Source organism: Podarcis tiliguerta (genome assembly GCF_965153285.1).
Source record: "Podarcis tiliguerta genome assembly, chromosome: 14".
Lineage (NCBI taxonomy): Eukaryota > Metazoa > Chordata > Lepidosauria > Squamata > Lacertidae > Podarcis > Podarcis tiliguerta.
In genome coordinates this window covers 20506523-20533905 of record NC_139547.1, presented here as the reverse complement: position 1 = coordinate 20533905, position 27383 = coordinate 20506523, and the positions used below count along the sequence as shown (strand labels likewise).

The 27383-nt window shown below is 43.4% G+C and overlaps 1 protein-coding gene across 2 annotated transcripts in view; it reads left to right on the top strand.

The window, feature by feature from the left end:
* The window catches only part of AGBL1 (AGBL carboxypeptidase 1), a 388355-nt gene that overhangs the window by 88167 nt on the left and 272805 nt on the right, over positions 1 to 27383 (top strand). For both annotated transcript variants that reach the window (XM_083411906.1, XM_083411907.1), the window contains exons 15-17: positions 5003 to 5090; positions 20718 to 20868; positions 24093 to 24246. In XM_083411906.1, the coding sequence (XP_083268032.1) occupies positions 5003 to 5090; positions 20718 to 20868; positions 24093 to 24246 (393 nt within the window). The remainder of the gene's footprint in view (positions 1 to 5002; positions 5091 to 20717; positions 20869 to 24092; positions 24247 to 27383) is intronic.

Genomic DNA, 27383 nt, shown 5'->3' with positions numbered 1-27383 from the left:
TGCCGCGCCGCCGGAACACGATTTCTGTTCTCATCCTGAAGCAAAGTTCTTAACCCAAGATACTATTTCTGGGTTAGCGGAGTCTGTAACCTGAAGCGTATGTAACCCGAGGTACCACTGTATGCGTGTGTGTTTATGTGTGTGGGTCAGTTCTTTCAGTCAACAGCATCTGCTGCAATCAGCCTCTTAACGTCATCAGTGATATTTCTACGATGCCCAGCACCAATCCTGCATGGAGCTAATTTGAGCTTCTCTTACAAAAAGAGAACTTGACACACCGAATCTGCCACATTTCTGCGTGTTTTGAAGGCTCTTTTTGAAAAATGTATTATTGTTAGTTATTTATAAAATTATTTATATCTTGCCTTCTGGCCCTTAAAGGGGCCTCCTGCGGGCAGCCTGCCATGCCCCTGGGACGAGGGCCAACCACACCCATGCCTGCTCCTCGCCCCCCAGTGCCGGAGCATGAAGCTCTGCTACTGCTTACAGTCTATGTTTTCAAAAAGGGTAGATGAGCGGAAGTTGGAGGTGACGGTAAAGGCAAAATACACAGTAAAGCTTAATGCTGAAAAGGTTATTGACTCCTAGTCCATCCTCCTGGGTCCAGAAGGACTGGGTCTGCAAGGAAATAAGAGAAGCTTTCATGTTTCTGGTGTACAGATCTGTATGCTTGACTGTTCACCTCTCCCTCTTTTCTTAATCATCAAAAGAACTCTCACTTGTAATATTTTGTCAGTAGAGCTGGACTATACAGTATATCAGTTTGAAATTCCTTTTAAAAAATCTGCCTGAGATTTTTTTTAATGTTCTTGGAAACTTGAGTGATAAGGGGCATTCTGGTATTGCAGTGCCCATTGTTTTATAGAGCTTATCTACATTATAGAACGATATTGGTTTATTTTTAAAAAATATATGCATTTCTATTGAATTTTTTCGCAAGTGACAAAGTACAAGGACACAGTTCTTGTAACAGCAAAAGGTACAATGGGGAAAGTATCACAAAGTACACCTTGGTGTGGACCAAAGTTACACACCGATATCCATAAGCTGTATCAGTCCTTTGAATATAACTCCACCACATTCATATTTGGCTTGATGGAGGTTGCATCAAGTGTCCATCTTTGTTGACATATCAGATAAAGAGCCTCTGTATTATGTCAAATTAATCTTTTTGGGCAATACCTGTAACCACTCAATTGTGATAGACCAATTGCTCCGATAACACTATGCCCTATATTCTGTCTTGCATAGTGGACTCCAGTCATCTTCCAATGACATGATCTTTCCATTCTTGCTGCAGTAAACAGCAAGGCTACTAATTATCAGTGAATTATTTGAAAGCCATCAGAAGTTTGACTCATTAATAAATGATTCTCATGCTGGATCAGGAGGAAAGATATGTAATTGATTTTTTTCTGCAAAATATCACAAAATGACATTCCTGCCAAAGATGGAATAAATCCCCATTCCTCCTACAGCCTCACCAACAATCCTGTGAGATGCTTGGGTTGACTCTGTTAAGTTTTACAGGGATCCAGTGTCACCTATGGACAACCTTAAATGGGGCCTGTATTTTAGCCGACATAAATTTGAGTGGTGTTTTGCCCCTTATATCATTCTAAGCTTCATCTGGTAATTCTTTCCCTAGATCTGTTTCCCACACACTTTTAGGACTAAAAAAAAGCTACCTGTCCATTCAGTAAGAAGAGCTTTGTAAATATAATATATCATACCTTTGGAACCTGATCTACCCTGTAAAATTAAATTTTCAAGTCAAAGGACATCCGTCTTTCCTAATTCTTAGTTGGTGGCATGCAAATGATCTTACTTGCAATACTAGAAACCAGGCTGGGTGAATGTCATCTAATATTTGGAACAGTTCTGTCTCTGCAAGGGGCTTACCATTCTTAAAAAGGTCACATACTCTATAAACTCCTTTTGATTCCCAGGATGCAATTGGCAATATTTATCCACACACCTAAAGTCTGCATGTTCCAAAATGAGCATTAAGGGGGAATTATATGGTGTTAGGTTTTTAGCCCAACACCTGCAAACCTGAATCGTAGCCTTAAAAAATGGGTTAACAAGAGTCAAAACTCTTGAACGGGCATAGGCCAACTCGGCCCTCCAGAGGTTTTGGGACTACAACTCCCATCATCCCTAGCTAACAGGACCAGTGGTCAGGGATGATAGGAGTTGTAGTCCCCAAACATCTGGAGGGCCAAGTTGGCCTATGCCTGCTCTTGAACTTTGAAATGCCATCAGCCAAGACGAATCCATAGACAGTTCAGTACCTTTCCAAGCGATTGAGATATCCACACAGATTATGCATAAAAGTTGTCAGTGCTTTTCTTCTAGACAAAAGGGTGCTGGTACTCACCATGAAGTTGTTATAGTAAGTGCCACACTTTTAACCAGTACTCTTTTTCTAGAAAAAACAGTTCCCTTGAACTGCGTACCCTTGAATACCCCCAGAAAAAAGCACTAAGTTGTTTCAAATGACAAAAAAGGAGGGAAGCTCAGTTCTCGTCTCAGTTTATGCTGACAAATCACTTTATTGCTAATTCTGTTCCAATTGCGTATACTAAAGAATTCCAAAAGTTCTTGCCATTTTTTAAATTGTTTCATTGATAGTCCTGTGAGAAGTCCTAGGAATAAGAATAGGAATTGTTGTTGTTGTTGCTGCTGTTATTATTACATTATTATTATTATTATTATTATTATTATTATTATTAATTTTTCCTGTATTGTGCTTCATCCAAGGATCCTAGGGTGGTTTACAATATAAAAACACAAAAATGCATACCCTACATACCAGAAATTTTCCCATAGGAATAAATAGAAATTGTCAACTCATTATGTAAATGTTTTCCTAATAAACAATTTCCTGAGAACACATTGCATTTGGAGAGCGAGACCTTCATGTACAATCATCTGATTCTGGCTATGTTTTTGTTTCACTATTTTCCCTCCCTTGCAGGCCTTACTGTCATTAAGTGCCATGTTAAGATCACTGTCGGAATCCGACAGGGCTGATTCATTTGGCTGACTTTCAGACACGTCCTGCATTTCCGCCAATTTTGCTGCATTCCACAATGGTCTTGATGTTATACCCCTCTAATTTATAATATTATTCCTTCAAAAATGTTTTTCTATGTCGTTTGATTAGTTTTGATTCCAGGCAGAGATGCAGAGTTAGGCCTCCATGACAAGGCACGCCCTCCCATTTAAAAAATGTTTAATTCCCATGGTCTCCTCCAAAGAATTCCAGGAATTGTAATGGTGAGAGCATTGAGAATTCTCTTCTAGAGATCTCAACCTTGCCCACCCCCATCTCTCCCATTTACCAAAGAGTGACTGTTAAATGAGATTTGTGTCTGTAGTTTGGATACGTTCCATCTATTGCCCTGGAGAAATGTTTGCTATGTTCTCCAGATCTGTCACCTGATGATCTTGATTAAAAGGCATTCTCTTAAAAGCAAAGAAGTTAAGGGCTTCTTGACATGTATTTGCCTTAATGAAAACTAAGCAGAGAATTGGCAGTGGCTAAACCACTGAGCCTTTGGGGCTTGCTGATCAGAAGGTTGGCAGTTCGAATCCCCGTGACGGGAGTTTTCATCTGTTGGAGGAAGGAGAACAAAGAGGGAACTAGTCTAGTTTCTCCAGGGAGGAAGTTCCAGAGTCTGGGAGCAACCACTAAGAAGGCCCTTTCCTGCCTCCCCACCAAGAATGCTTGTAGTAGGACCAAGAGAAGGGCCTCCCCAGAAGATCTCAGAACCCAGATATATGAGTGAATAAGGGCTTTCAAATAGCCATGTGGGGCCACGGATCTAAGCCCTGTGGGGTCACGGGTGGCACTGTGGGTTAAACCACAGAGCCTAGGGCTTGCCAATCAGAAGGTCAGCAGTTTGAATCCCTGAGACAGGATGAGCTCCTGTTGCTTGGTCCCAGCTCCTGCCAACCTTGCAGTTCGAAAGCACACCAAAAAGTGCAAGTAGATAAATAGGTACCGCTCCAGTGGGAAGGTAAATGGCATTTCCATGCGCTGCTCTAGTTTTAGTGTTCCATTGCACCAGAAGTGGCTTAGTCATGCTGGCCACATGACCCAGAAAAACTGTCTGCGGACAAACGCCAGTTCCCTCGGCCGGTAAAGCGAGATGAGCACTGCAACCCCAGAGTCGTTTGCGACTGGACTTAACTTTACCTTTATCTTTTTGTTGTGGGATGAGTGTGGGATGGGGTGGGGAATATGGTGAAGACAGACTAAATATATAATGGGAATTCACAACACATGTCCCTCATCCATGAGACAATTCCAACTTCCTCCTGCCTTCATGGTTGAAATGACGACAGTATCAGATCTTAGAATTGTAGAGTTGGAAGGGATCATAAGGGTCATCTAGTCCACTGCTGCCATCCATTTTGCCCCTTGCCCAAAGTTTCAGTTGGAAAGTCTGGTTTAAAAGAGCCACATTTTTTTAAAGCCACTGCATGAACTTTTGCATATCCCCATTGATTTGCCACAAGCTGTCTTTAAACATTATCAGGTGCTGGTGTGAAATAGTGCAACATGTTCATTTGTGCAAGTCAACTGTTTGGGCACAAAGCCTGTACAGTCGAATGCAACATGAGGATACCCCTTCTATTAAAGAAGAACAGGACAGGGATGTGCAAATCTGCATCATTGTTTTGGGTCAGGGAAAGTTTCTTGGTGACGTTATGCTGCGCACAGCAAGAAACTGATTACTGCCATGCACAGCTTGTTTCTGCCTCAAACTTGCAGAACCAATGAGTTCCCCTGCCCTTCAGTGCTCAATTCTGGAGAGAAAAGTATGTGCAGAACTGCTTTCAGAGCAACCTCACTGCACTGAACATATTATGTCTGTCTTCACCTGAAAAGTGTCTGTCTTCACCTAAGAAATGTCCTGGGTAAAACAGCTGTTTTGCAGTTGCAGAGGACATCATATCGCTTTTTTAAAAAAACTGCCTTTGTTTTGTGTAGGCATGCAACCGGTCATGTATTCAGTGAAGGAAGCTCTCCAGGGCAGACCTCACTGGATTCGGGTGGGCTATGATATCTGTTATTACAAGTAAGTGTACTCCACCTCCTCTTCCAGAATGTTGCTTGGGCTTTCCTTCCTCTCCTGCTAGTCATTATTACCCCATTAACTTTGCACTACCAATTCTACTTCACCCTGCAAATGCAGATCACAGGGGCTGCAAAATGATGGAGAACAAAAACATCATTGTTGTTTTTTCTAGGGCAGTGGTGGGGAGAACATTTTTCAGTCTGAAGGTTTCTTTCTCTTTGTGGGCAACCATTTGCAATGGATGCAACTACAGTCACTTACCTGCTAGCCACACATGTTAGTGTTTTGTTTTTTAAAAATAGTTATCAGTTTTAAATACATGCATACAGATAGGAATGGGGGAGAAAATCAATTCAGTTCTCATTTAATGTTGAATGTATGTAATACATAATACTCGAACCCAAACCAGCCATTATTTAAAATTCACACTTCTCCAAATTTTGCAGAGCAGTTCTCTTGCTGCATGCAAGAATGCGTATGCTGGGGTAAAGTGTGCAGAAAGTGGGTGGGATGTATATATTTGTGTAAATAGCATACAAAAATGCATTATATTAGGGGAAGTGCTTTGCAAAGATGTGCATGTTAGGCAAAATATTAGGAGAAATGTGCACTAAAATGCAGGTGAATTTTCATGAGGGCTTTGTCCATGTTTCCAATTTTAATTCCGTAAGCATGATGCGGGATGTGGGTGGCACTGTGGGTTAAACCACAGAGCCTAGGACTTGCCGATCAGAATGTTGGTGGTTCGAATCCCTGTGACGGGGTGAGCTCCCATTGCTCTGTCCCAGCTCCTGCCAACCTAGCAGTTTGAAAGCACGTCAAAGTGCAAGTAGATAAAAAGGTTCCGCTCCGGCAGAAAGGTAAATGGCGTTTCCGTGCGCTGCTCTGGTTTGCCAGAAGCAGCTTAGTCATGCTGGCCACATGACCCAGAAGCTGTACGCCAGCTCCCTTGGCCAATAAAGTGAGATGAGCGCCGCAACCCCAGAGTCGGCCACGACTGGACCTAATGGTGAGGCGTCCTTTTACGTTTAAGCATGAATGCTGAGTGACATTTTCTCCAATAGGAACATTTGACCTACATGTTGGGGTTGAGAACAGCCCTCCTCCTTCAAAACCCCTTGCAATTTTCAGTTGTATGGGTGTGAAAATTCTACGTGTTTTTAGTATCAGGAGCAACTTCTCTCCCTCCACCCGATGCTTTTTGAAAGCTTGTTTTACTTCCCGTACAATGTTGCCTTGGCAACAATGATGGGTGGGATAGACTTGTTGTTTTTTTCCCAGACAAAGGAATGAAAGTGGTAGATTTGCTATCAGTAGGATGGAACCCCAATGGATGCTGCCACTCCCTACACACACAAATACACACACATGTGTGCCCCAGCATTGAGGGTTGGTCATGGTGTTGGAATGGGTGACCACTGGTAGTGACTCTACTGCTATTGTTTATGGCAGGAGTAAACAAGGGTTTTAATCAAAACGAAGAAAAGGAGGGGAAAACCATTGTTGTTGTAATGCAAGTTTGGGGAACCTTTTTCAGATCAAGGGCTGCATTCCTTCCTGTGCAACCTTTTTGGGTGGGTGGCACATGCCATTGGTGGGCAGGGCCAAAGGCAAAAGTGGGTGGAGCAACAAATGCGAATTTCCCCTTTGCACAGTAGGATAGTTTCTACATACGCTCACACACCCCTCTCAACCAGCCAGTGAATGGTGTTCAAGGACAAATTCCAGCCAGGCCGAGACTCCTAAGGAGTGTGTCAAGTAGGGCCAATGAGGGGTGTGTTCTGAGGAGAGTTCTGAGGGCCAGACAGATAGGGCTTGATGGTTGACTTTAGCTCCTGGGGCCTGATGGTCTCTATCCCTGCTATAATGAATAGCTCCCCACCCTGAAAATAATGTACTATTTTGCCTCTCTGAAAGAAATCCCCCCCAAGGTCGCAGGTGCCCACACAAAATGGCTGCCATGAGCAGCAAAAAAGAGAGGTGGCAGTACTCCATAATGTAAGAAAAGAAAAGAAAAGAAAAACCTTGATCCCTTAGCTGCCTTGGGAAACAATGTTCTCTCTTCCTTCTGCTGTTGATATTCTGAAGCAATTTCAGTTAGTTGATTTTAGGTAGTGGGCACCCACTTCTTTACTCCTTATGATTTTTACAGCACCTCTTAGGCCCTTGTTGCAAGCTAGCTTTTAACAGGAGATTCTCACTGCATGACACTCTGTTTCCTATTCTCTTCCTCTTCCCTTTCCATCCTGATCTAGCAACCTCGCTCCACTTTCCAGCCAGATCAATGGCCCCCTTTCCCCTCCTTGCATGTCCTCCCCCCCTCCTGCTTTCTCCTGGCATGAACGACTTTCCCGAGTGCTGGCAGACTTGGGCGCAAGCAGATGTAGGGGATGCAAGGCTTATAGGCTGATTACAGTCATAATGGGCCCTAATGTCATTAACAAGGCCGTTATTGTGCAGTGATTAAATAGCAGCTGACTGGTACGATTAAACTGTGAAAGTGCAATTAAGTTCTTAATCATAATCTGGAAAGGGATAGGCTACAGATGATGGGATAGGACTGGCTTGTTCTTTCTCTGTCTCCCCCCCCCCCGCTTGTTCCCCCAGAATATGAAATGTGCTGAATTTTATGTTGATGTGCTCTGGAAAGGTTTCATTCTTCATCTCTGTCATCTGATTCCTATCCACCCATATATCTGTCTAGGATCACTGTTGCCCCCAACGTCTGCCTGGATTCCTCTAATCTAATCTGATTTCCCAGTTCACACATCATCAATTTTCTTTAGATAATTGGTAGGCTGGAATTTCTCAGAAATGACTTTTTCTGATAAAATTCCTAAAGGTGTTCTATTTTTCAAGCCTCACCAGTCCGACCTGGGAGAATACACAGTGGGATGGGATCCTGTTTTCCCGTCTGTGAAATTCGGGTACAAATATGGCACCAGTTTTGGCATTGTTTGATATAATTTTAATACTGATGGGCAGCAATGAAAATAAAAATGAGCCTAGAGGTGAACTTATCAATGGTGGTGCCCTTTCTGCTGGTTGGTCTCCACCATTTCTCTTTTCCCATCAATTCTGCTTTGAACTATGCATCATTCAGAACACCTTTCAGCATCATTCAGAAAGGAATTGTAGGACAAAAACCAACAATGGCAGCAGCTGAAAGGAACACACTGCAAAACAACTGGCAGTGAAGAAGGGCAATTTGAGGCAGTGGATGGGTTCAAAGCTTCTGGTAGCTCCTGCTCCAGCCCTAGTCCCAAAATTGAGAATGAATGTTTAGCTCAGCCTTGGCAAATTAAATTCAGGCAATGCAGGAAAGGCCTGTGGCTCAATGGTACAGCATCTGCTTTGCATGCAGGAGCTCCCAGGTTCAACCCCTGTAGGGCTGTGATAGACCCTTGCCTGGAAACCCCAGAGAGCCTCTGCATGTCAGTATTGGCAATACTGAGCAAGATGGAGCCAGTGGTTTGACTCAGTTCAAGGCAACTTCCTATGTTAGATGTGACCTGGGGAATCCCTCTGCCAGTGATGGCCTTGGGAGAATCACCATCTATCAGCTTTTCCTCCCTCTCTACACATCTGTAACAAGCAGGAAAAGTAATACTGACCAACTGATATGACAGGACTGTTCTGAAGATTACTGTTCTAATGAATGCAAAGCACTTCGAATACTCTAACACTCTCTATATATGTTGTTGTTATTATTATTATTATGAACAGCTGAAGGACAAGAAACTACTTTGAAACTCATCCAGGAATGCAAATAGGCCTGGGGAATGTGGGTTTTTGCAATACAGAGAGTGCATTTAAAACAAGATTTGGCATAGTTCCTGAACCCCACTCCCTCTGCCCCTGCCCAATACTCACATACAATTTGAGCGCAAATGTTAGGTACTGTCCAAGGTGGAAAACCTCCTTTGTTCATTATTGGATGCATTGGGCTGCATCCAAAGCTCTCTTGTGCTAGTGGACAGGTGTGTTTTAATGTCACGCAATAGAGGAAGCCCAGTGCAACAGTTGTGCTGGTGGAACTTGTTGTGAAACAGGTTTGCACAATCCGTTGTGTAACAAAGTTGCCCACAACATGTTCCATGTTCTCTGGTGCAGGGAGAGAGATCAGGACCCTACTGTGCTTTAGAAATGCACTTCCAAAGCAGCAAATGAATAACTTTATGGAAGTAGAATGATAACAGTGCTTGCAAACATACAGGCACACCCATAGACATACAAGTTAACTTTAGTAGCTACAGTAACTATGGATTGTTCACAGCATTCTCTGTCCACTCTTGTGCTAGTGGGTGTGAGAACGCTAATGTTGCACAACAGAGGGATCCTATGCAATTGCTGCACTAGCAGAAACTCATTACACAACAGATTGCAAATCTCTTGTGTGACTAAGTTAGTAGCCACCTGCTTATGGATTCTCTTGTACAACATTTCACCAAAGGAAAAAAAATACCACTAAGTGACTTTAGCTTAGTGCTACATTGGATGCAAACCTGTCTATTCATCACACACCCAGCCATTATGTACAACCCCCTATCAAATATAAGAAGACAGGTCTCAGTGCTGAAGAGTTTACAATTTCAATTTGCAACAGAGAGAGGGAAGGGAGAATTATATGCCTGAGTCCACTCAATGGTCCCCAGTGCTAGTCCTACTGAGAATTAATCAATTGACGTTAGTGGATGTGACCTGCTTCTTGGAATTCTTTTGACATGTGGCTCAAGAGATTCAAGACTGGGAAACCTGGAATCTCAAGACTGTGGTATACAGTTGCCAAATGATTTTCATGCATCTCTCCCTGAAACCCAAGCACCATCGCTGTGTGGATTGATTCCAGTTCACGTCAGGGCCTTTACAAAACCAACCAGCTTCATTAATGTCCAATTCAAATTGAGGTCATCCAAATAGACCCTGGCAATATATTTTTCAGCCTTCAAAATGCTACAAGTTGTGCTGGTGTATAAAATATACCTAAGAAGACTAAATATACTAAAATATACCAGAGACCTGGCGTGCTCTGGTCCATGGGGTCACGAAGAGTCGGACACGACTGAACGACTAAACAACAACAACAACAAGAAGACTAAGGGAATATCAACGCCCACACACAGCAGAATGTGAATTTTAAACATTTGTTTTCCCCCCTAACAATTACATTTTTTATATATATATATATATAATATTTTATTAAGAGTTTCACATAGAAAAAGAAAAACTAAAATACAAAAATAAAAAGAAAAACAAGTAAAAACAGTTCCATTTTCATAATATTTCTTACATTTGCTTGTTTCCCAGACTTCGCCTCCCCTCCCCTCTCTGTATTCCAAATCAAATATTTATTCAGCAAATCCCTTCCCTCTGTCTTATCTTTATCTTAATATATTATATTTTTTAATTCTTCATTTTTAACCTTCAAATTTTCCGTACTCCTTCACCACATTATTGCTAATAACCATCCGACGTCATTCTAACATTCATTAATTTTATAATATTTCTGTAAATAGTCTTTAAATTTCTTCCAATCTTCCTCCACCGTCTCTTCTCCCTGGTCTCTGATTCTGCCAGTCATTTTTGCCAGTTCCATATAGTCCATCACCTTCATCTGCCATTCTTCCAAAGTGGGTAGTTCTTGTGTCTCTAACAATTACAATTTTTAAGCTTAAAGGCCCAAAGGGTCTAGATAGGAAAAGAGAGAGAGAATGAACTTGGAGATGAATTAGAAATTGTGCAAAGTTCTACTCCAAAATGAACTTTATTCAAGTTTGCTTAACCTGGCAATTGTGGGAGCTTCTTCCAGGTGCAGTTCAGAGATTTTTGAACTAATTCAACTGACTCCATTAAACTGAACGTGCTCATTCCAAGCACTGCCGCAGCCACAGAGTGTTTAATTAACATATGCCACAGCAGCATCACTCTTCCTGTTAACTAGTCACAGTTCAGGAATGACTGCTCTGAGCTGGAGGACAGAGGGAAGTGAGATGTACGAGTCTGCAGATCACACGCTGTCCGAACTCCACTCACATTTGTCTTCCTCTGGAGGTATGTGTGTGCGGTCAGGGAGCAGGGACAACTCTCTCCCAAAGAAGACAAATGTGGCAGCCCACGTCTCTGCTCTGGCATCATTTCCCTTCCCCTTCCCATGAGAGAGAGTTAAAAAAACAACCCCAAACATGTTATGGAGATTATTAGAAAACCTTCTGTCAAAAAGGGTTTTGCCAATGTCATTGCTCTGGTTTATTGCCTGCCCGCAAAGTGACAGTTATACACTAGTGCCTGTGTGGGAAAGCGAGGGGGGGGGGATGTTGCGGGAGCCCCTATAAAATGATCTAATTCACTGTTTGCTGTCTTGGCAACTGTTTACAATTATTACACACAGAGCAATAATGTTCCTTTCCAGCTGATTATTTAAGGAGCATCAGCGGCAGCTTGCGAGGCTCCCAATGGCACATCTGGGCATTGCGTTCCACAGTTCATTTCCAGTTCATTGTCTAACCCCACCTGAGCTGTCGCAAAGCTGGATGGCTCAAGGGCTTGGTAATTGGATGCTGAACTTTTATTTCTAGGTCAGTAGTTAAAATTCTGCCCAGATCAGTACAAATGTAGTTTCTTACTCCCCTCTCTCCACATACACTTCCTTTCCTTTCCTTTCTTTTTTGCCTGCTGGCTGTTTGGTGTCCTTTGTGACATGGGAAAGTGAAAAATAGGAAGAGAAAAGCATTGATGTGTGTGCGCATGTGTGTGCGTGTGTGTGGGTGCTGGTTCCTAATGCAGAAGGTCACAAGCAACCAGAACTTTATCTGATTTCCTTAGTTTCTCTGGAGACACGAGGGCCTAGCCCTAGTAGATAGCAGAGTTTAAAGGCAGCACAACAAATGATTCCAATGCAGCTGTTGAACCAGTGGAAACTTTGTATGTGTGTAAAACAGCTAATTTTTGGTGTGCAACACCTGATACCATTGCACAGCACTCTTTGGTAATGTACCTGTGTTCCCCCCTGTACAACAGCTGATTCTTGTTGTGCAACCTGTTGTCAACACTCTTTGGTAATGCACTTGTGTTTTTCCTTGTGCAACAATATTCCACTTCAAGTTGGTGCTACATTGCAGTGGGTTGTATCCAACTAATTTCTACGCACAGTAGACCCATTTAAATTACTGGACCCAAGGTAGTCCTGTCCATTGATTTCAATGGGTTTACTCTGATTATGCCTCTGTATACCAATTGTTTGAGATCACAGGTGGGCAGCTTGTAGGCTTCCTACAGACACCTGGTCAGCCACTGTGAGAACAGAATGCTGGACAAGGTGGTCCCATGGCTTGAACTAGCAGGCTTGTCTGGGGCTCTTAGATTCTCTTGATCTGGATAGTCCTTCTAGATCAGAAGTGCACTACTGTAGACTGCTGCCTTCCACAAGTTGGAGAATGCCCAAAATTATAGCAAAGGAGGGAGGAGTTACTGTGCAAGTCCATACTGTCCTCCTTGCCTCTTTCATTTAACCTGCAAATAGCACTCGTGTTTTCCTGCTTCTCTACTTTACTTTGTTGACTTTGTAAACTAGGGCTGTATATGGGCATCCAATTCAAGGCCCAGTCTGGAGAACCAGTGTGGTGTAGTGGTTAAGAGCGGTAGTCTCGTAATCTGGGGAACCAGGTTCGCGTCTTCGCTCCTCCACATGCAGCTGCTGGGTGACCTTGGGCTAGTCACACTTCTCTGAAGTCTCTCAGCCCCACTCACCTCACAGAGTGTTTGTTGTGAGGGAGGAAGGGAAAGGAGAATGTTAGCCGCTTTGAGAGTCCTTCGGGTAGTGATAAAGCGGGATATCAAATCCAAACTCTTCTTCTTCTGCTGCTGCTTTGGAGTGGCCCCAGTCTGACCCAGGATGATCTACCCTGAACCAGTTCAGTGACCTTGCACAGGCATGTGGTCAGAAGTGGGGCAGAGAAGAATATGTGCCTCTACTTCTCCCCTCCATCCTCTTTGAAGGTCAGTTAGCAAGGATGCCTGCCAAATCTCTAGAATACTCTCTGGAAGAGTATTCCACAGCATGGGATTGGTGACATTAAATACCTGACTTCCAGTTGATCATATATATCTAGGATGATGTAGAGTTGATCAAATGAGGGCTTCAGATGAAGAGAAGTGTCATCGCTCAGTAGTACACCACATGCTTTGCAGGGAAAAGGTTCCAGAATCAACTGCTGCCCTCTCCAGGTAGGGCTGGGAAAGGCTCCTGCTTCTGAAACCATGGAGAGCAGATGCCCTTCTTCAGCATGTGGGCTTCCCAGAGGCATCTGGCTGACCACTGTGGGAAATGGGATAGATGTTTGGTCTGACCCAACAGGGATCTTTGGTGAACTCAGATGGACAGTAAGAGCTGTTCGACAATGGAATTTGCTGCCAAGGAGTGTGGTGGAGTCTCCTTCTTTGGAGGTCTTTAAACAGAGGCTTGACAACCATATGTCAGGAGTGCTCTGATGGTGTTCCTGCTTGGCAGGGGGTTGGACTCAATGGCCCTTGTGGTCTCTTCCAACTCTATGATTCTGTGATTCTATGGACCATTCATTGGACCCTGTTATAGGGTAATGTTCCTTTGGGGGGAACAAATGGCAGCTATCAGCTGATGGATGCTGGGGGAGGAATGCTGCTGGTGTAATGCCCTCAATTCCACCCACCCCTCTCCCCACAAAAAGAAAAACAATTGTCAGGGGTTTGAGGGACCCTTTTCATTGCTCCTTCCACAGGCGAAAATCCGAGTTGAAAGTTCACAGATGAGAGCTTCTGGTTCAGCACTAGCCACAGTGTGGCAGTTCTCACATCACAAATAAGACTGAGCTTTGTGATGTTGATCTCTGACATCAAATACAAGCCAGGATGTGTGTGTGTGTGTGTGTGTGTGTGTTTTGCATTTGTTGCCTTTCTTTCCATTCCCATGCTACAAAATCTGGATAATGACAGCAATAGTTTCTGCCTTCTGGTCTTGCTAATTTGGCTGAAGAAGGGAGATGTGGGGGATAATTCAATAACATTTGTAAAGCACTTTGAACATGAAAAACAATGTGCGCAGTAAGTGATGATGATAGCAACAATAATAATTATGATGATTATTAATTAACTGGTGGTGCCAGCTGTGCTGGAAACAATGCAAAGTGTTTGAAGGAGAAATAGCTTGCTTTAGGGTTTGACTATTATAAAGTGACTCAAAAGCACAGCGAATTGAGTCTGCATGCTAATAGCATTGTGATTTGGATGAATATCCTCTTTCTTAATGCTGGTGCTCTTTCTTTTTTTTTGGCTTTGCAAAGGCTGTTGAGTTTAGGGAACTTATTAGGGCTGGAAGTAAGTTCTGAAGAACTCAATGGGACTTGCTTGCAATCACAAGCTCAGGCTAATTGCTTAAGAATGTGTGATCCAGTGTTATGGTTTGGGTGTCTGACTAGGACAGGGAGTCAGATTCTAGTTTGGTCATCAACTGCAGTGGGTGACTTTGGCAAAGTTGCTTGCTCTCAGACTTAATGTGGATCACGCACAGTTAATGTGAGGAAGGGGAGAAAATAGTTCGTTCCATCTATGCTTTCCTATGCATATAACTGTAATCCAGGGGAGGCTAAAGCCTTTTCCCAAATGGCCTCCTCTGTGCATTAGCATGTGAGGGAGTAACGTCAGAGTAACATCAGAGTACCTCTGACTCCACCTGCAACAGAGTAACGTCAGAGTACCTCTGACTCCACCTGCAACAGGGCATGCTTCACCCCGTCTCTTCACCACAACATTTGCTGTGGGGGGAGATAATAATAATAATAATAATAATAATAATAATAATAATAATAATATTTTTTAAAAAAAATATTTATACCCCACCCTCCCTGGCTCAGGGAGGCTAACACCAGTAAAATTACAGTAAAAATATATGTGTGTGAACAGTTGCATGTAAGCAGTATCCCCAATCACACAAGGCTCTTGATCATATGGACCCTTGTAGGAACCACTTTGCAGTCACTGAACTGAGTGTGCAGAGGCAAAAGCTGCCAGAATAATGAATGCAAATGGTGCCTTTGTACAACAGGCTAGTTTTTACACACCCACACACAACCCCCCCCATCCCACACACCTTCTGTCCTCTTCCAGGTAAGCAAGAAGCAGGAACAGAGCTTAAGGACACATTCCAGCCAGGCAAAATCACTCAAGGAGGATGTGAAGCAGGGCTTCTGGGGAGGTGTGGTCTGGTGAAAGTTCTGAGGGCCAGACAGAGAGGCGTTGTCTCTATAGTCATAAGGTTCTCTACCTGTAATCTTTTCTGAGACTGGTAGTAGTCCTCCAGGGTGCCTGGTCTTTTGCATCCCTGGTCTTTCTCAATGGAGATTTTAGGGATCAAGAATGACACCTTCTGCATGCAGAACAGATGTTTCGTCATTGAACTACAGCCTCTGCATATGTAATTGTTTTTCAGTAGGTTTAATGTAACATGTAATTTGGTTCTAAAGTGTTTCTTCCATTTCAATGGGACTAACAGCTCCATGCTATGCTATCTACACAGACATAAATCATATTAAGTTCAAAGAGGCTTAATCCTAGGTGAGAGGATGCAGGTTTGCAGCGAAAAGAGTTAAGACCCATTCAACTAACTCAGGCACAGGCAAACTCAGCCCTCCAGATGTTTTGGGACTACAACTCCCATCATCCCTGACCACTGGTCCTGTTAGCTAGGGATGATGGGAGTTGTAGTCCCAAAACATCTGGAGGGCTGAGTTTGCCTATGCCTGAACTAACCCAATGAGACTTACTTCAGAGTAAGTCTTTCATCTTGTTATTTATTATTGCTTCAGAGTAGACATGCATAAAATCATACTGTAAGTCATCACTAACTTTAGCTAAATTGGAGTCAGTGTGAGAATGTATTTTTCTTCTTCTCTGACCTACCTCCTGAGACAGATGGCGGGGAATGCTTCTGTGCATGTGCAAAGTAATACTACGGTAGCAAAATCAGAACTCACATTTCTGGAAGCTGGAAGGCAGCTTCTGAGTTAAGAAAGGCAATGTCTAGAACAGCTTTCCCCAATCTGGTGCCCTCCAGGTATTTTGGACTACAGCTCCCATCATCCCTGTCCATTGGCCACACTGATTGGGGCTGATGGGCATTGTAGTTCAAAACATCTGGCATGCAGCAGGTTGAGGAAGGCTGCTCTGAAAGGAATCATAGAATGAAAGAATTGTAGAGTTGGAAGGGACCCTGAGGATCATCTAGTCCAACCCGCTGCAATGCAGGGATAGGCAGCTGTCCCTTATGGGGACTGAACCTGCAACCTTGGCATTATCAGCTCTAACCAACTGCTCTGACCAACTGAACTATCAGCTTTATGTTGTTGTTATTGCTACATTTCCACCCATTTCATTCTTGTAAGTCAACAAATTATTTTATGTCTCATACAAAAGAAGCTATGATTAGGCCATGGGATTTCAGGAGAATGATTATCTTGAGACTTTGCCCCACTGAATAAAAACAACACCAACACAAGGGAAATAAACAGTTTGTGTAAATTTCAGCAGCTGAAATTGCATCTTTCAGTCTCTTCCTTATATTTTGCATTTTAATACAATGCTGATAAGATATCTTTTTTAAAACAATAAGGGGGGGGGGTATCACAGAGTCCTTCAGAATGGGAAGGTTTAGCAACAGCATAATTGGTGCTAGGCAGGGGAAATTATTGTCTGAGATGTACTTGCGGATGCAATTTGGTGCGATGCGGTTGCTTTGAAATGCGTGAATTGGCTCTTCATCTCAGCCAATGGGAATTCTTTCACCATCACCCTTGAAGCTGGCTCTTAAAAAAAAAATGATACATTGCAAAAGACCAGGTGAGGACAGAGAAGGAACATCTGTTCTTAAGATTTGTATTTTCCTGGGGAGTGTGATATGTGTGTGTGTGTGCGTGTGCATGCATATGTTTAATCAGAATCAAGGCAGGGCTAAAGTTGTCACAGACAGAAAGTGGCAGAAGCATAAGCACCCAGCCGTGGTCAATCTGCAGGAACAACCCTTCATTGTTTAAACATTTGAAACATTTGCATTCCTGCTTTCTGCCTGGGTTGGCTCCAGGTCAGGGTGGGGTGCAGAAATGCGCAAGGTCATCAGTGCCTCCACCAGCTGCAAACTTACCTGATGGCAGCAGGCCTAAGAAGCCATCTGCCATGGTAAATTTCCTACAATGCTGCTTAAAAAGGTAAAGGGACCCCTGACCGTTAGGTCCAATCGTGACCGACTCTGGGGTTGCGGGGCTCATCTCGCTTTATTGGCTGAGGGAGCCGGCGTTCAGCTTCCGGGTCATATGGCCAGCATGACTAAGCCGCTTCTGGCGAACCAGAGCAGCGCATGGAAACACCGTCTACCTTCCTGCTGGAGTGGTACCTATTTATCTACTTGCACTTAGACGTGCTTTCGAACTGCTAGGTTGGCAGGAGCAGGGACTGAGCAACGGGAGCATACCCCATCGTGGGGATTCAAACTGCTGACCTTCTGATCAGCAAGACCTAGGCTCTGTGGTTTAGACCACAGTGCCACCCACATCTTACTTTCAAAATTAGGGTATAGCTCAGTGGTAGAGCATCAGGTTTGCATGCAGAAGGTCCCAGGTTCACTAGCATCTCCAAAGTAGGGCTAGATATAACCCCTCTCTGAAATCCTGTAGAGCCACTGCCAGTCAGTATAGGAAGCACTGAGCTAGAGGGACCCATGGTCTGAACTCAGTGGAAGGCAGCTAGCTTTCTATGATGCGAAACAGGAGGCGATCCTAGGAGATGTTGTCACAGGTGAGTATTACTACCAGAAACAGCTACATCTTCAGCCATTACAAAGAGTCAAAACTAGGATCAGCAAAAGAAACCAGGACTCCTGTACCTTTGATTATTGTGATTTCTATTAGTGCAGCTTGTCATGCAGTGGTGTGAGAAGCTGAACCTGCTGAAATCCCTTCTCCAGCGCTATTAAAAGTAATTCCATTGCCTTTCCATCTGGTCACCCTAATAGAAAAGTTAACAAGAACAAATGCTTTCCGCCTACCCTGCTTCTCTCTCTCTCTCCCCCCCCCCCCGTTTCATTTTGAATATATGCAACAAGAGAATGCCTTTGAAGCTTGCTGCAAACTTTGCCTCTCCCATACACCAAACCTTTGGGAATGACGCTCCTGTTTTTTTGTGTTCTCAGATAGGAGTAGGAATGGAAGAGAAATCATTTGGCTTGCAAGTAGGAATCACAAGTGGGTAGGGTGTTGTTGAGCTCAAATCCTGCTTTTGGCCCTCTCGCCGGCATCTGGTTGGCAACTGTGAGAATAGGATGATGGATTAGGTGTGACTTCCATCTGATTCAACGGGGCTCTCCTTACGTTCCTAAGGACTACCACAACTCCACATAGGAAGGCCAGTTCAGGAAACTGCCTTATGCTAAGTCAGACTGTTGGCACATCTAGCTTAGGATTGCCTCTGAATATTAGTTGCTGGGAGTCGCAAATGAGGAAAGTTGTTGTTACACTCAGGTTCTGCTTGCAGGATACTCATAGGCATCTAGTTGACCAATAAGAAAACAGGATGGTGGACTAGATGGGCCACTGGTCTGATACAACAGGTCTCTTCTTACATTCTTATGTTTAATATGAACTCACTAAATTGAATTCCCCAAACAAACACATGAACTGAAGCTAACTTTTGAATCTTGCACTTCTGTGTATCTTCCAGTGCAGTGCACCAACCTAAGAGTGCATATAAAAATTAATATATTAGATTAAAAAAACATACCAAGGTTGCATTATATTGGGGAACTGCTTGCAGAAATTCATATATTAGGCAAAATTACATACAAAAATACGCATATAAGGAGAAATGTGTGAGAAAACGCATATTTTTTTTCCTGAAAAAATGTTTTTGTTTTTTGTTTTAAATCACAAACTGGTGCAGAAATGGGGTAAATCTGACCTTACAACTGGAAAAATTGAGACTCTGAAATGTTAGTCACTAGTCAGGTTGTAGTGGTTGTCAGTCAGTTTCAAAAGCTCAGTGTTGAAATTCCTTGAATCTAAGAAATTAGCCAGCAGCAAAATGAGACCTGCAACAAAATATTGCAGCATGGAGTGATCCCTCTTCAGAATTTCAGCCACTCCATTCTATCCTTCTATCCTTGTTCCTTGTGATCACTCTTAACCTCTGCATTGTCTAACAGATAGTCACTGTTCCACACCCTTTGAGCATGCTAAATCATCATTGGGGTGTTTCTGCCTCTGTCCTCTGGGCATGTGGATTCCTTCCGCTTGTGTATGGCTGGTGCCATTTTTATTAGCACAGGACTTGCACTTGGAGAATTGAAATTCCTATTGGCATACATGCAGGTCCTGCCATCAGAAAACTCATTATCTGAAATCCCTGTTATCCAAACATAAAGAATTATACCCAAACCTCACCACATGAACAGCTGATTCAGATATCCCAACAGTTGGAGTTCCCCCACTTCCTTACTTGTTTGTGATTGGCTGGCCGCAAGCTGTCATTTCAGGGAGAAAACATGGAGGGAGGGAGAAAGATCAGACAAATCAAGGAGCAGGAGAAATCAGACAAACCCATTTTTCTTTTTTTGAGTTTTGCTGATTGGCCACACCAGTTTCAGGCAGAAAGTGTGGAGGGAGAGAAGAAGAACAGACAAATCACAGCTTAGAAATGTTCCCATAGGAAATAATAGACATAATCAGCTCATTATGTGAATGCTTGCCTAATGAACAATTTCCTGGGAATGCATTGTTTGGGTAGCGGGACTTGTATGTATATGATTCTCCTTTGCTACCCTGTTGAGTCAGGCATTCCCTGCTGAAATATGAGAGGCCTCATCTGCAGTGGCATCCTGCCGGCCCTAGAAGACTCACTTGTTTACAGAGGCATTCCCTTGATCTCTTGACCAGAGTCTCCTGTTTTGATTGCTGTTTTACTTGCTGTGTTATGTTAATGGGATTGTTTTATTGCTCATTTCAGCCATGGCCCTTTATATTTTAATGGGATTTATTTCACTGCATATTTTAATTACAGTGTACAGTGGTGCCTCGCAAGACGAAAAGAATCCGTTCCGTGAGTCTCTTCGTCTAGCGGTTTTTTCGTCTTGCGAAGCAAGCCCATTAGCGGATTAGCGGATTAGTGCTATTAGCGGTTTAGCGGCTATTAGCGGCTATTAAACGCTTAAGGGATTAGCGGATTAGCTGCTAAAAGGCTATTAGCAGCTTAGTGCCTTAGAAAAAGGGGGTGGGGAGCGGAAAAAAACCCCCAGGAATCGCAAGACATTTTCGTCCTGCGAAGCAAGCCTATAGCAAATTCGTCCTGCGAAGCACCTCCAAAACGGAAAACCCTTTCGTCTAGCGGGTTTTCCGTCTTGCGAGGCATTCGTCTTGCGGGGCACCACTGTATTTTTAGTTACCCTGTATTGTAACAGTGTTGTGCAATTGTTTGTTTTCTATTTTGTAAAATGCTTAGAAGCCTTCTGGGCACTAAGTGGTATATAAACAACAGCAGCAACAATGAGAATAACAGGTTATTCTCTCTCTCTCCCCCCCCTCTCTCCCTCCCTCCTTCCTTCCCTCCTTCTACCAGAAACCACTACCAAAATTGCACAGTGGCTACAGCTTCAGGAAAAACCCATGGGAAATCCTGCTACACACTTACTTTCAGCATTGTTTTCCCTCATAAGGAAGATGTCTGCTATCTGGCATACCATTATCCCTACACCTACTCTGCTATGATGGTAAAAGTCTTTCCTCTGATGACTTTCCAGATTGGGGAATGGGGAAGAAATTTGTTTCAGTTTGCATTCTGGTATGTGGAAAGGCTCAGTGCTTCACTACATTTGGCCATGAGCTTCACTCAGGCTCAGAGGCAGAGTGGAAGTGTTGTTTGCAGAGCCACACTTCCCCTCACTCCTGGAGCATTCAGGACAGAGGACGTGGTTTTGCGTGGCTTGTATAGATCAGAGGACATGTCTCCATGCAACCCTCACTGCCTCTACTCTGTAGGAGCCAGAGATTATATAATAAAATAGTTTAAATTCAATTTAATAATTTATATACTGTTTAGTATAACAAAGTCTCTAAGCTGTTCGTGGCAATTGCAAGCAAAATCACAAGCCAAAAGTCTGTACATAATATTAAAATTCTACAAAATGCAATTGTCCTTTAATGCACTGCAAAATGCAGGGGGCCTTAAAATGACTAGACAGCTCCTCAGAGGAGGTGGGCTGATTAGAGGTATTTTTCCAGCCTTCATAAAAGAAGGCTTCAGCCTGCTGTTGAGGCAATAGTTCCCAGACATTGTTCTAGGAAGTGCTACTGTAGCTATAGGCAGCTTTCCAGGGTCCTGACCAGCTGGTCCTTTGCCATAGGACCATATAGGGAAGAAAACAATGTGTATGTGTACTGTTGCAAATTAGTTTGGGCTATGTAATGAATGATGCCATGGGGGAACAAGTCAATTATGAGTGAGGGCAGTGCTTCTTGGATTTGTCATTGGTCTGTGGAAATCATGTAGTGAATGAGATGATGTTGTTCATCTGAGTCTTCAATCAGATCTGGCTATATGATGGTATTTCTTGGGGGGAAATAACAATTTAATTGGGTCTTAGGAGAGAGAGAGAGAGAGAGAGAGAGAGAGCACAAATAAGAGAGTCTGAATGCAAATTAACATTTCTCCAAGTACTACCAAACAATAATTTAAAAGTAGGGCTTTTTTTGACAATGCTACAAATGTCCATGAAATATGGGGAATAGTTTCAGCACTACACTACTCTACACTACAATTAATATAAATTGAAGGTGTATCTCCTGTGTGTATTAAGATATGGAGAAACACTCATTTCCTGAATCTGGCCAAATTATGATTGCTAGAGACATTCCCCCCACCTCCTGCCCAGTGATGGCTTTGACCAGGTCAGCTAAAATAACTCACAACTTTCTCCTGGAGCTTCTAACTTTTTGTCATGGGAAAACAATTCCATTTTTGCAGACTGGATGATGAACAAAAACCCATTTCAGGAATGTGCATCATTAGGTTTTATTTTCCAGCATATGTCCATGCAAAATTGTGTGTGTGTGTGTGTGTGTGTGTCCGTGTGTGTCCCTTCAGATCAGTAATGAATTCATAGTGATTTAGCAACTCAGGGGCTCAATTACCTGCACAATGCAGATGAAAAGATGATAAAATCCCATATGGAAACAGTGACTTGGAAACACTGATCATAATATAATGTGCATTTAATAACTGAAAGCATATTTATAGCACATCTCTGCGTACTGTGCAAAGGGACAGTATTCAATGCCACTGTTACTCTGAGTAATAAATGAATGTATTTTACTCCAGGGTGATAGATGAAAATAGTTATTAATAGAGTCTTGCTGCACACAAGCACATACAAGTGGAACCTAGAGGGCCAACTTTGATTTCAAAAGCAATGATAACCGGGCAGAAGCAGGACCAATAATAAAATGTTTTGGTACCAGCAGGTACACTGGAGTCATCCTGTGCTTGTTTTAATGCAGGGTGAAGGAGGTGAAGTGAAGGGAATTGGGTGTGAAACCAATCTCCAGTGTTGTTGTTCTTTAGTTGATTTATGAATTGCTTCCTATGCAGCATCTCAAAGCATCTCGTAATAACACATTAAAAACATATATAAAAGAACTGCATACTTAAAACAGTTAAAACAACTGCAAACATATGCATGTCTGCATATGTACAGTTTAAAAGTATATACATTAAAAATAGATACCGACTGGTATAAATATCTGCACTTTAAAGGCTTATTGAAGGTCTTCAGCAGGTGCTGAAGAGGAAACAGAGATGGCGTCTGTCTGGTGTTCAGTGAGAGGGCAGGTGCTGCCACACTAAAGGTCCAATTCTGACACAATGAGGAACAGACTTCCTGATAAGATAGTATCTGCAGGAGGCTTTCTCTTGCGGAGCTCAGGTATGGGGTGAGTCTGTAAGGGACAAGACAATCTGTTAATGCCAGCTTGCTGCATTGCTCTGTTGCCACTTCTTTTACCCCCCCACCACTCAACCTTTGAAAAGCTGCTGTGAAGGGGATGCAGACATTGCAACCTTTCACTCAGCAGCACTTGAATTGGTAGGCTGTGTCCGGTTTGGCTCAGCTGCCTAATTCCTCGGTGCACAGAGACAGATTGCATTGTTGGGCAGGTAGATATTTGCATCTTTTATAGTATGTGTCACAACAGGCAGAGTGGACCCCCAGACCAGCTGTTTTGCACTGGCTGCAGCAGAAGGAGCACAAGGTGTGAGACAGAGCTAAGATGCAAAAACAGGTACAGTGGTACCTCGGGTTACATACGCTTCAGGTTACAGACTTCCCTAACCCAGAAATAGTACCTCGGGTTAATAACTTTGCTTCAGAATGAGAACAGAAATCATGCGGCGGCAGCGCGGCAGCAGTGGGAGGCCCCATTAGCTAAAGTGGTGCTTCAGGTTAAGAACAGTTTCAGGTTAAGAACGGACCTCCAGAATGAATTAAGTTCTTAACCCGAGGTACCACTGTATTTACAAGGATGTGATGAAATGTAGACTGCCCAAAGATGAAGGTGATGAAAAGGAGGGCAAGATCCCCCAAAAGAAGGTATTTTAATATATTCTGGGAAGTTTGAAAGTATGGAAATGAGACCCTTTATATAATTTGTGTCCATACCATCCTGCATATTTCCTATCATTTAAGTGCTTTAAAAACACATAAACACTGACATGTCTAGTCTTCCCCCGCCCCAGCCCATTTTTCCAGCTGCACAGTTTTCCCCTAACTGCACATTTTGTGGTCCATTGCACATTAAAAGAACAACAACCCTGATTTGTGAGTGTCCAGGAGCATCTGACTGCTCATTTTTGCAAAGAGGGTGCTGGATGATAAGGATCCTTGATTTTATTTGGATGGACTTTTCACACGTCCTCCTGCTTTTGTCCCCCTCTCTCCAGTCTCACCTTGACATCTTGGAGCAAGCCAGGAATGCAAAGAAAGTCTTCTTCAGGAGGCAGATTCTGTGCCACACTCTGGGAGGAAACCCCTGTCCCCTGCTGACAATCACAGCCATGCCTGAGTCAGAAAGCAGCGATGATCTGGAGCAGTTCCGTAAGTCATGGATGCCTCTGAGTTAGTCCATTTCATTTGGTTTGTAGCCTTCCTCCATTTGGAAACTCAATGTGAGTGACAGTGTGCATTTAGCAGTCATATGCAATGAGTTAAAATGCAGCAGATGGAACCCTGGGCTGAACTGAGATTATCTGCCCAATTTTCACTGCTGTCGAGAAACACTCCCAGATTGGGCTGTGTTTTCTAATGTTTGTTTTTGGAAGTGCTGCTTACAAGGACTGTGGTGAAAACCTGAATAGGGATATTGTTCTTTCTAAAGGAAGAACGGGATGCGGGTGGCGCTGTGGGTTAAACCACAGAGCCTAGGACTTGCTGATCAGAAGGTCGGCGGTTCGAATCCCCGCGATGGGGTGAGCTCCCATTGCTCGGTCCCTGCTTCTGCCAACCTAGCAGTTCGAAAGCAAGTCAAAAGTGCAAGTAGATAAATGGGTACCGCTCCGGTGGGAAGGTAAACGGCATTTCGTGCACTGCTCTGGTTCACCAGAAGCGGCTTAGTCATGCTGGCCACATGACCCGGAAGCTGTACGCCGGCTCCCTCGGCCAATAAAGCGAGATGATCGCTGCAACCCCAGAGTCGGCCACAACTGGACCTAATGTGGTCAGGGGTCCCCTTTACCCTTTACCTAAAGGGAAGAACTAGTTGAACTGGTTGTAACACCAAATAATGTCACTTGCTTCAGCAGCTTGGCCAGTTGCTTCAGGGACCAATGTATATTAAGTGTAGCCTGCTTGCTAGTTAAGGTGCCACTCAGACCTGGGGCATGCTCCAGGAATGATAACAACAGCAATGTTCTAAGTATGCAATCCACTTGATTTGCCGGATGAATTGTCAGAAAGAGACTGTACCATGTGGTGTGCTACAAGCTTGCCTCCGGGCAAGGCTGAATAATCATGTATTTACTTATTTCATCTGAGCAGCTTGGTTAATTATAGCTTTTGGGAGATACACCAAATTTCATTTCCCTGCCTCCTAGCTTTGATCAACCCACATGCCTCACTCCCCTGGCTTTGTTTTGACAAGCCCTCTAATCTATGGGTCAGGGAGGAAGGGATAAGGAGGTCCATTGTTGCAATTTCATAAATGGCCAAGCTTTGGAAAAACACAGTAATTGTTTAAAAGCCTTTTTGTCACCGGTACAAATGGGAGTTCCCTTCATCACTTGTGGATAAGCCACATGGATGGAAGATGTGGCTTTCAGCAAGGGTGTCATCTAGAACTTTGGAGACCCAGTCAGCAGAGGCAGTGGAGCAGAGCTGAAGACAGCTCTTCTTTCATTGCCCTCAGGTGGGCTTTTTGTTCTTTAGGTCCACAAGGAACTCTGCCACTTCCCCTGCTGTTACTTCCTTTCAAAATCCATTGCAGTAAGGCACTTGCCTTTTCAGTGTAATTTTCAGTTCCTGCTAAAACTTTTTTGTTTAGGAAAGTGTACCTAGACACCACCACCACCATTAATAAATGTCTTTATTATCCACTCTTCACCAGCAAGTCCTGGGTCCCAATGTAATTTTTTTTAATGCATATTTGCTTTTTAAATCACCAATTTTATTCATATTTTCATGAATTTGAATCCCCCCCCCAGTATTTTTTCTTATGAATATTTATACTGTTTAATGTAAACTACTTAGAGGTTTATGTTGATTAAATAGTATACAAATCTTCCATAATGGCAACATCTACAGTAATTTTGCTTTCCCAGAGAGCTGCCCCCTGCACCTCCCAAAGCAGACATATACAATGTGGTTTCTCAAGACTAAATTGACTTACTTTATTTATTTCAAACATTTTTATATGGGTTAATATTTCAAGAAAAGGTGGGTACTGGTTGTGAATCCGAGGCACCAGGTGTGAGCAATGAGAACATAAGAAAAGCTCTGATGGATCGGGCCAGAGGTCCATATAACCTGACATCCTGTTTAGGTTTGGGCAAATTGAGCAAGATGAGGTTATGTAGGGAAGGGCTGAGGCAAACTTAAGCACCCCGGACAGCTCCATCCCAGAGAGCCTCCATAAGCGCAAAACCCAAGTTTCAGCACCAGTCAACCTGAGACTGAGCTTTAAAAAGGAGCTGCAAGTCCGAGTAGTTAGCTGCACATTCAGTGAGTGGAACCTCCTCATTTAACAAACCTCAACATGCTTTAGCAGTTATAATAATAATAATAATAATAATAATAATAATAATAATAATAATAATTTTTTATTTATACCCCGCCCTCCCCAGCCAAGGCCGGGCTCAGAGCGGCTTACAAGCGATAATAAAAACAAGATGAATGATTACAACTTAAAAACAAAAGTAAAATACAACATTAAAATAATGGAACATTAAAATATTAAAAAGGTTTGATGCTGCAAGAGAGACTCTTTTTCCACTAGGGTGGGTGTGGAGCAAGGTAACTCCAGTGCCTTTGTCCAGAGTGGGATTGGCACAGTGGGCCCCTCTTGCACAAGTTTGTCCGTGTCAGTAGAAGCATCTGGTGCTGACCTTGAGGGCAATTCTCTTCCCCAGACCACATCCCTGACCTTATGCCCTGAAGATGGAGAGTATGGCCCCAGGGTCACATGAAAGGGAAAGTAGGCCAAGATAGGCAAGAGGTTGGGTTCCAAAGGAGGCCACAGGAAGATAACTCAGTGCAGAACTAGTTGTTGGGAATCACAAGTGGGGAGAGGTCTGTTGCATTCAGGTCCTGCTTGCGGGCTTCCCATAGCCATTTAGTTAGCTACTGGATGTTGGATGTTGGTCTCTCACGGATCTTTGGTCTGATCCAGCAAAGGTCAGTTTCTAAAAGGATAAATAAGCAGGAGCAGGTCTTAGGCTAGACCAAGCCAGGCTTCAGAAGTCTTAGAGAACTCTGGCTGATGACTTCCTCAAGCCTGAGGCACCAGTTATGTAAGGCTATGTCAGGGTTGGGGAAGCTGTGGCCCTCCAGATGCTGCTGGATTGCAAGGTCCCAGAGGGATGATGGGAGTTGTAGACCAGCAACATCTAGAAGACCACAAGCTCCCCAACTCAGACTTATAGATGTGATCAGGATGTGTGCCATGGAGCAGCAAGAATTGGGCCATCACTTTCCTATGAGCTGCCCTGGTGCTACAGAGAGTGAGACAACTGTCTCCTTCT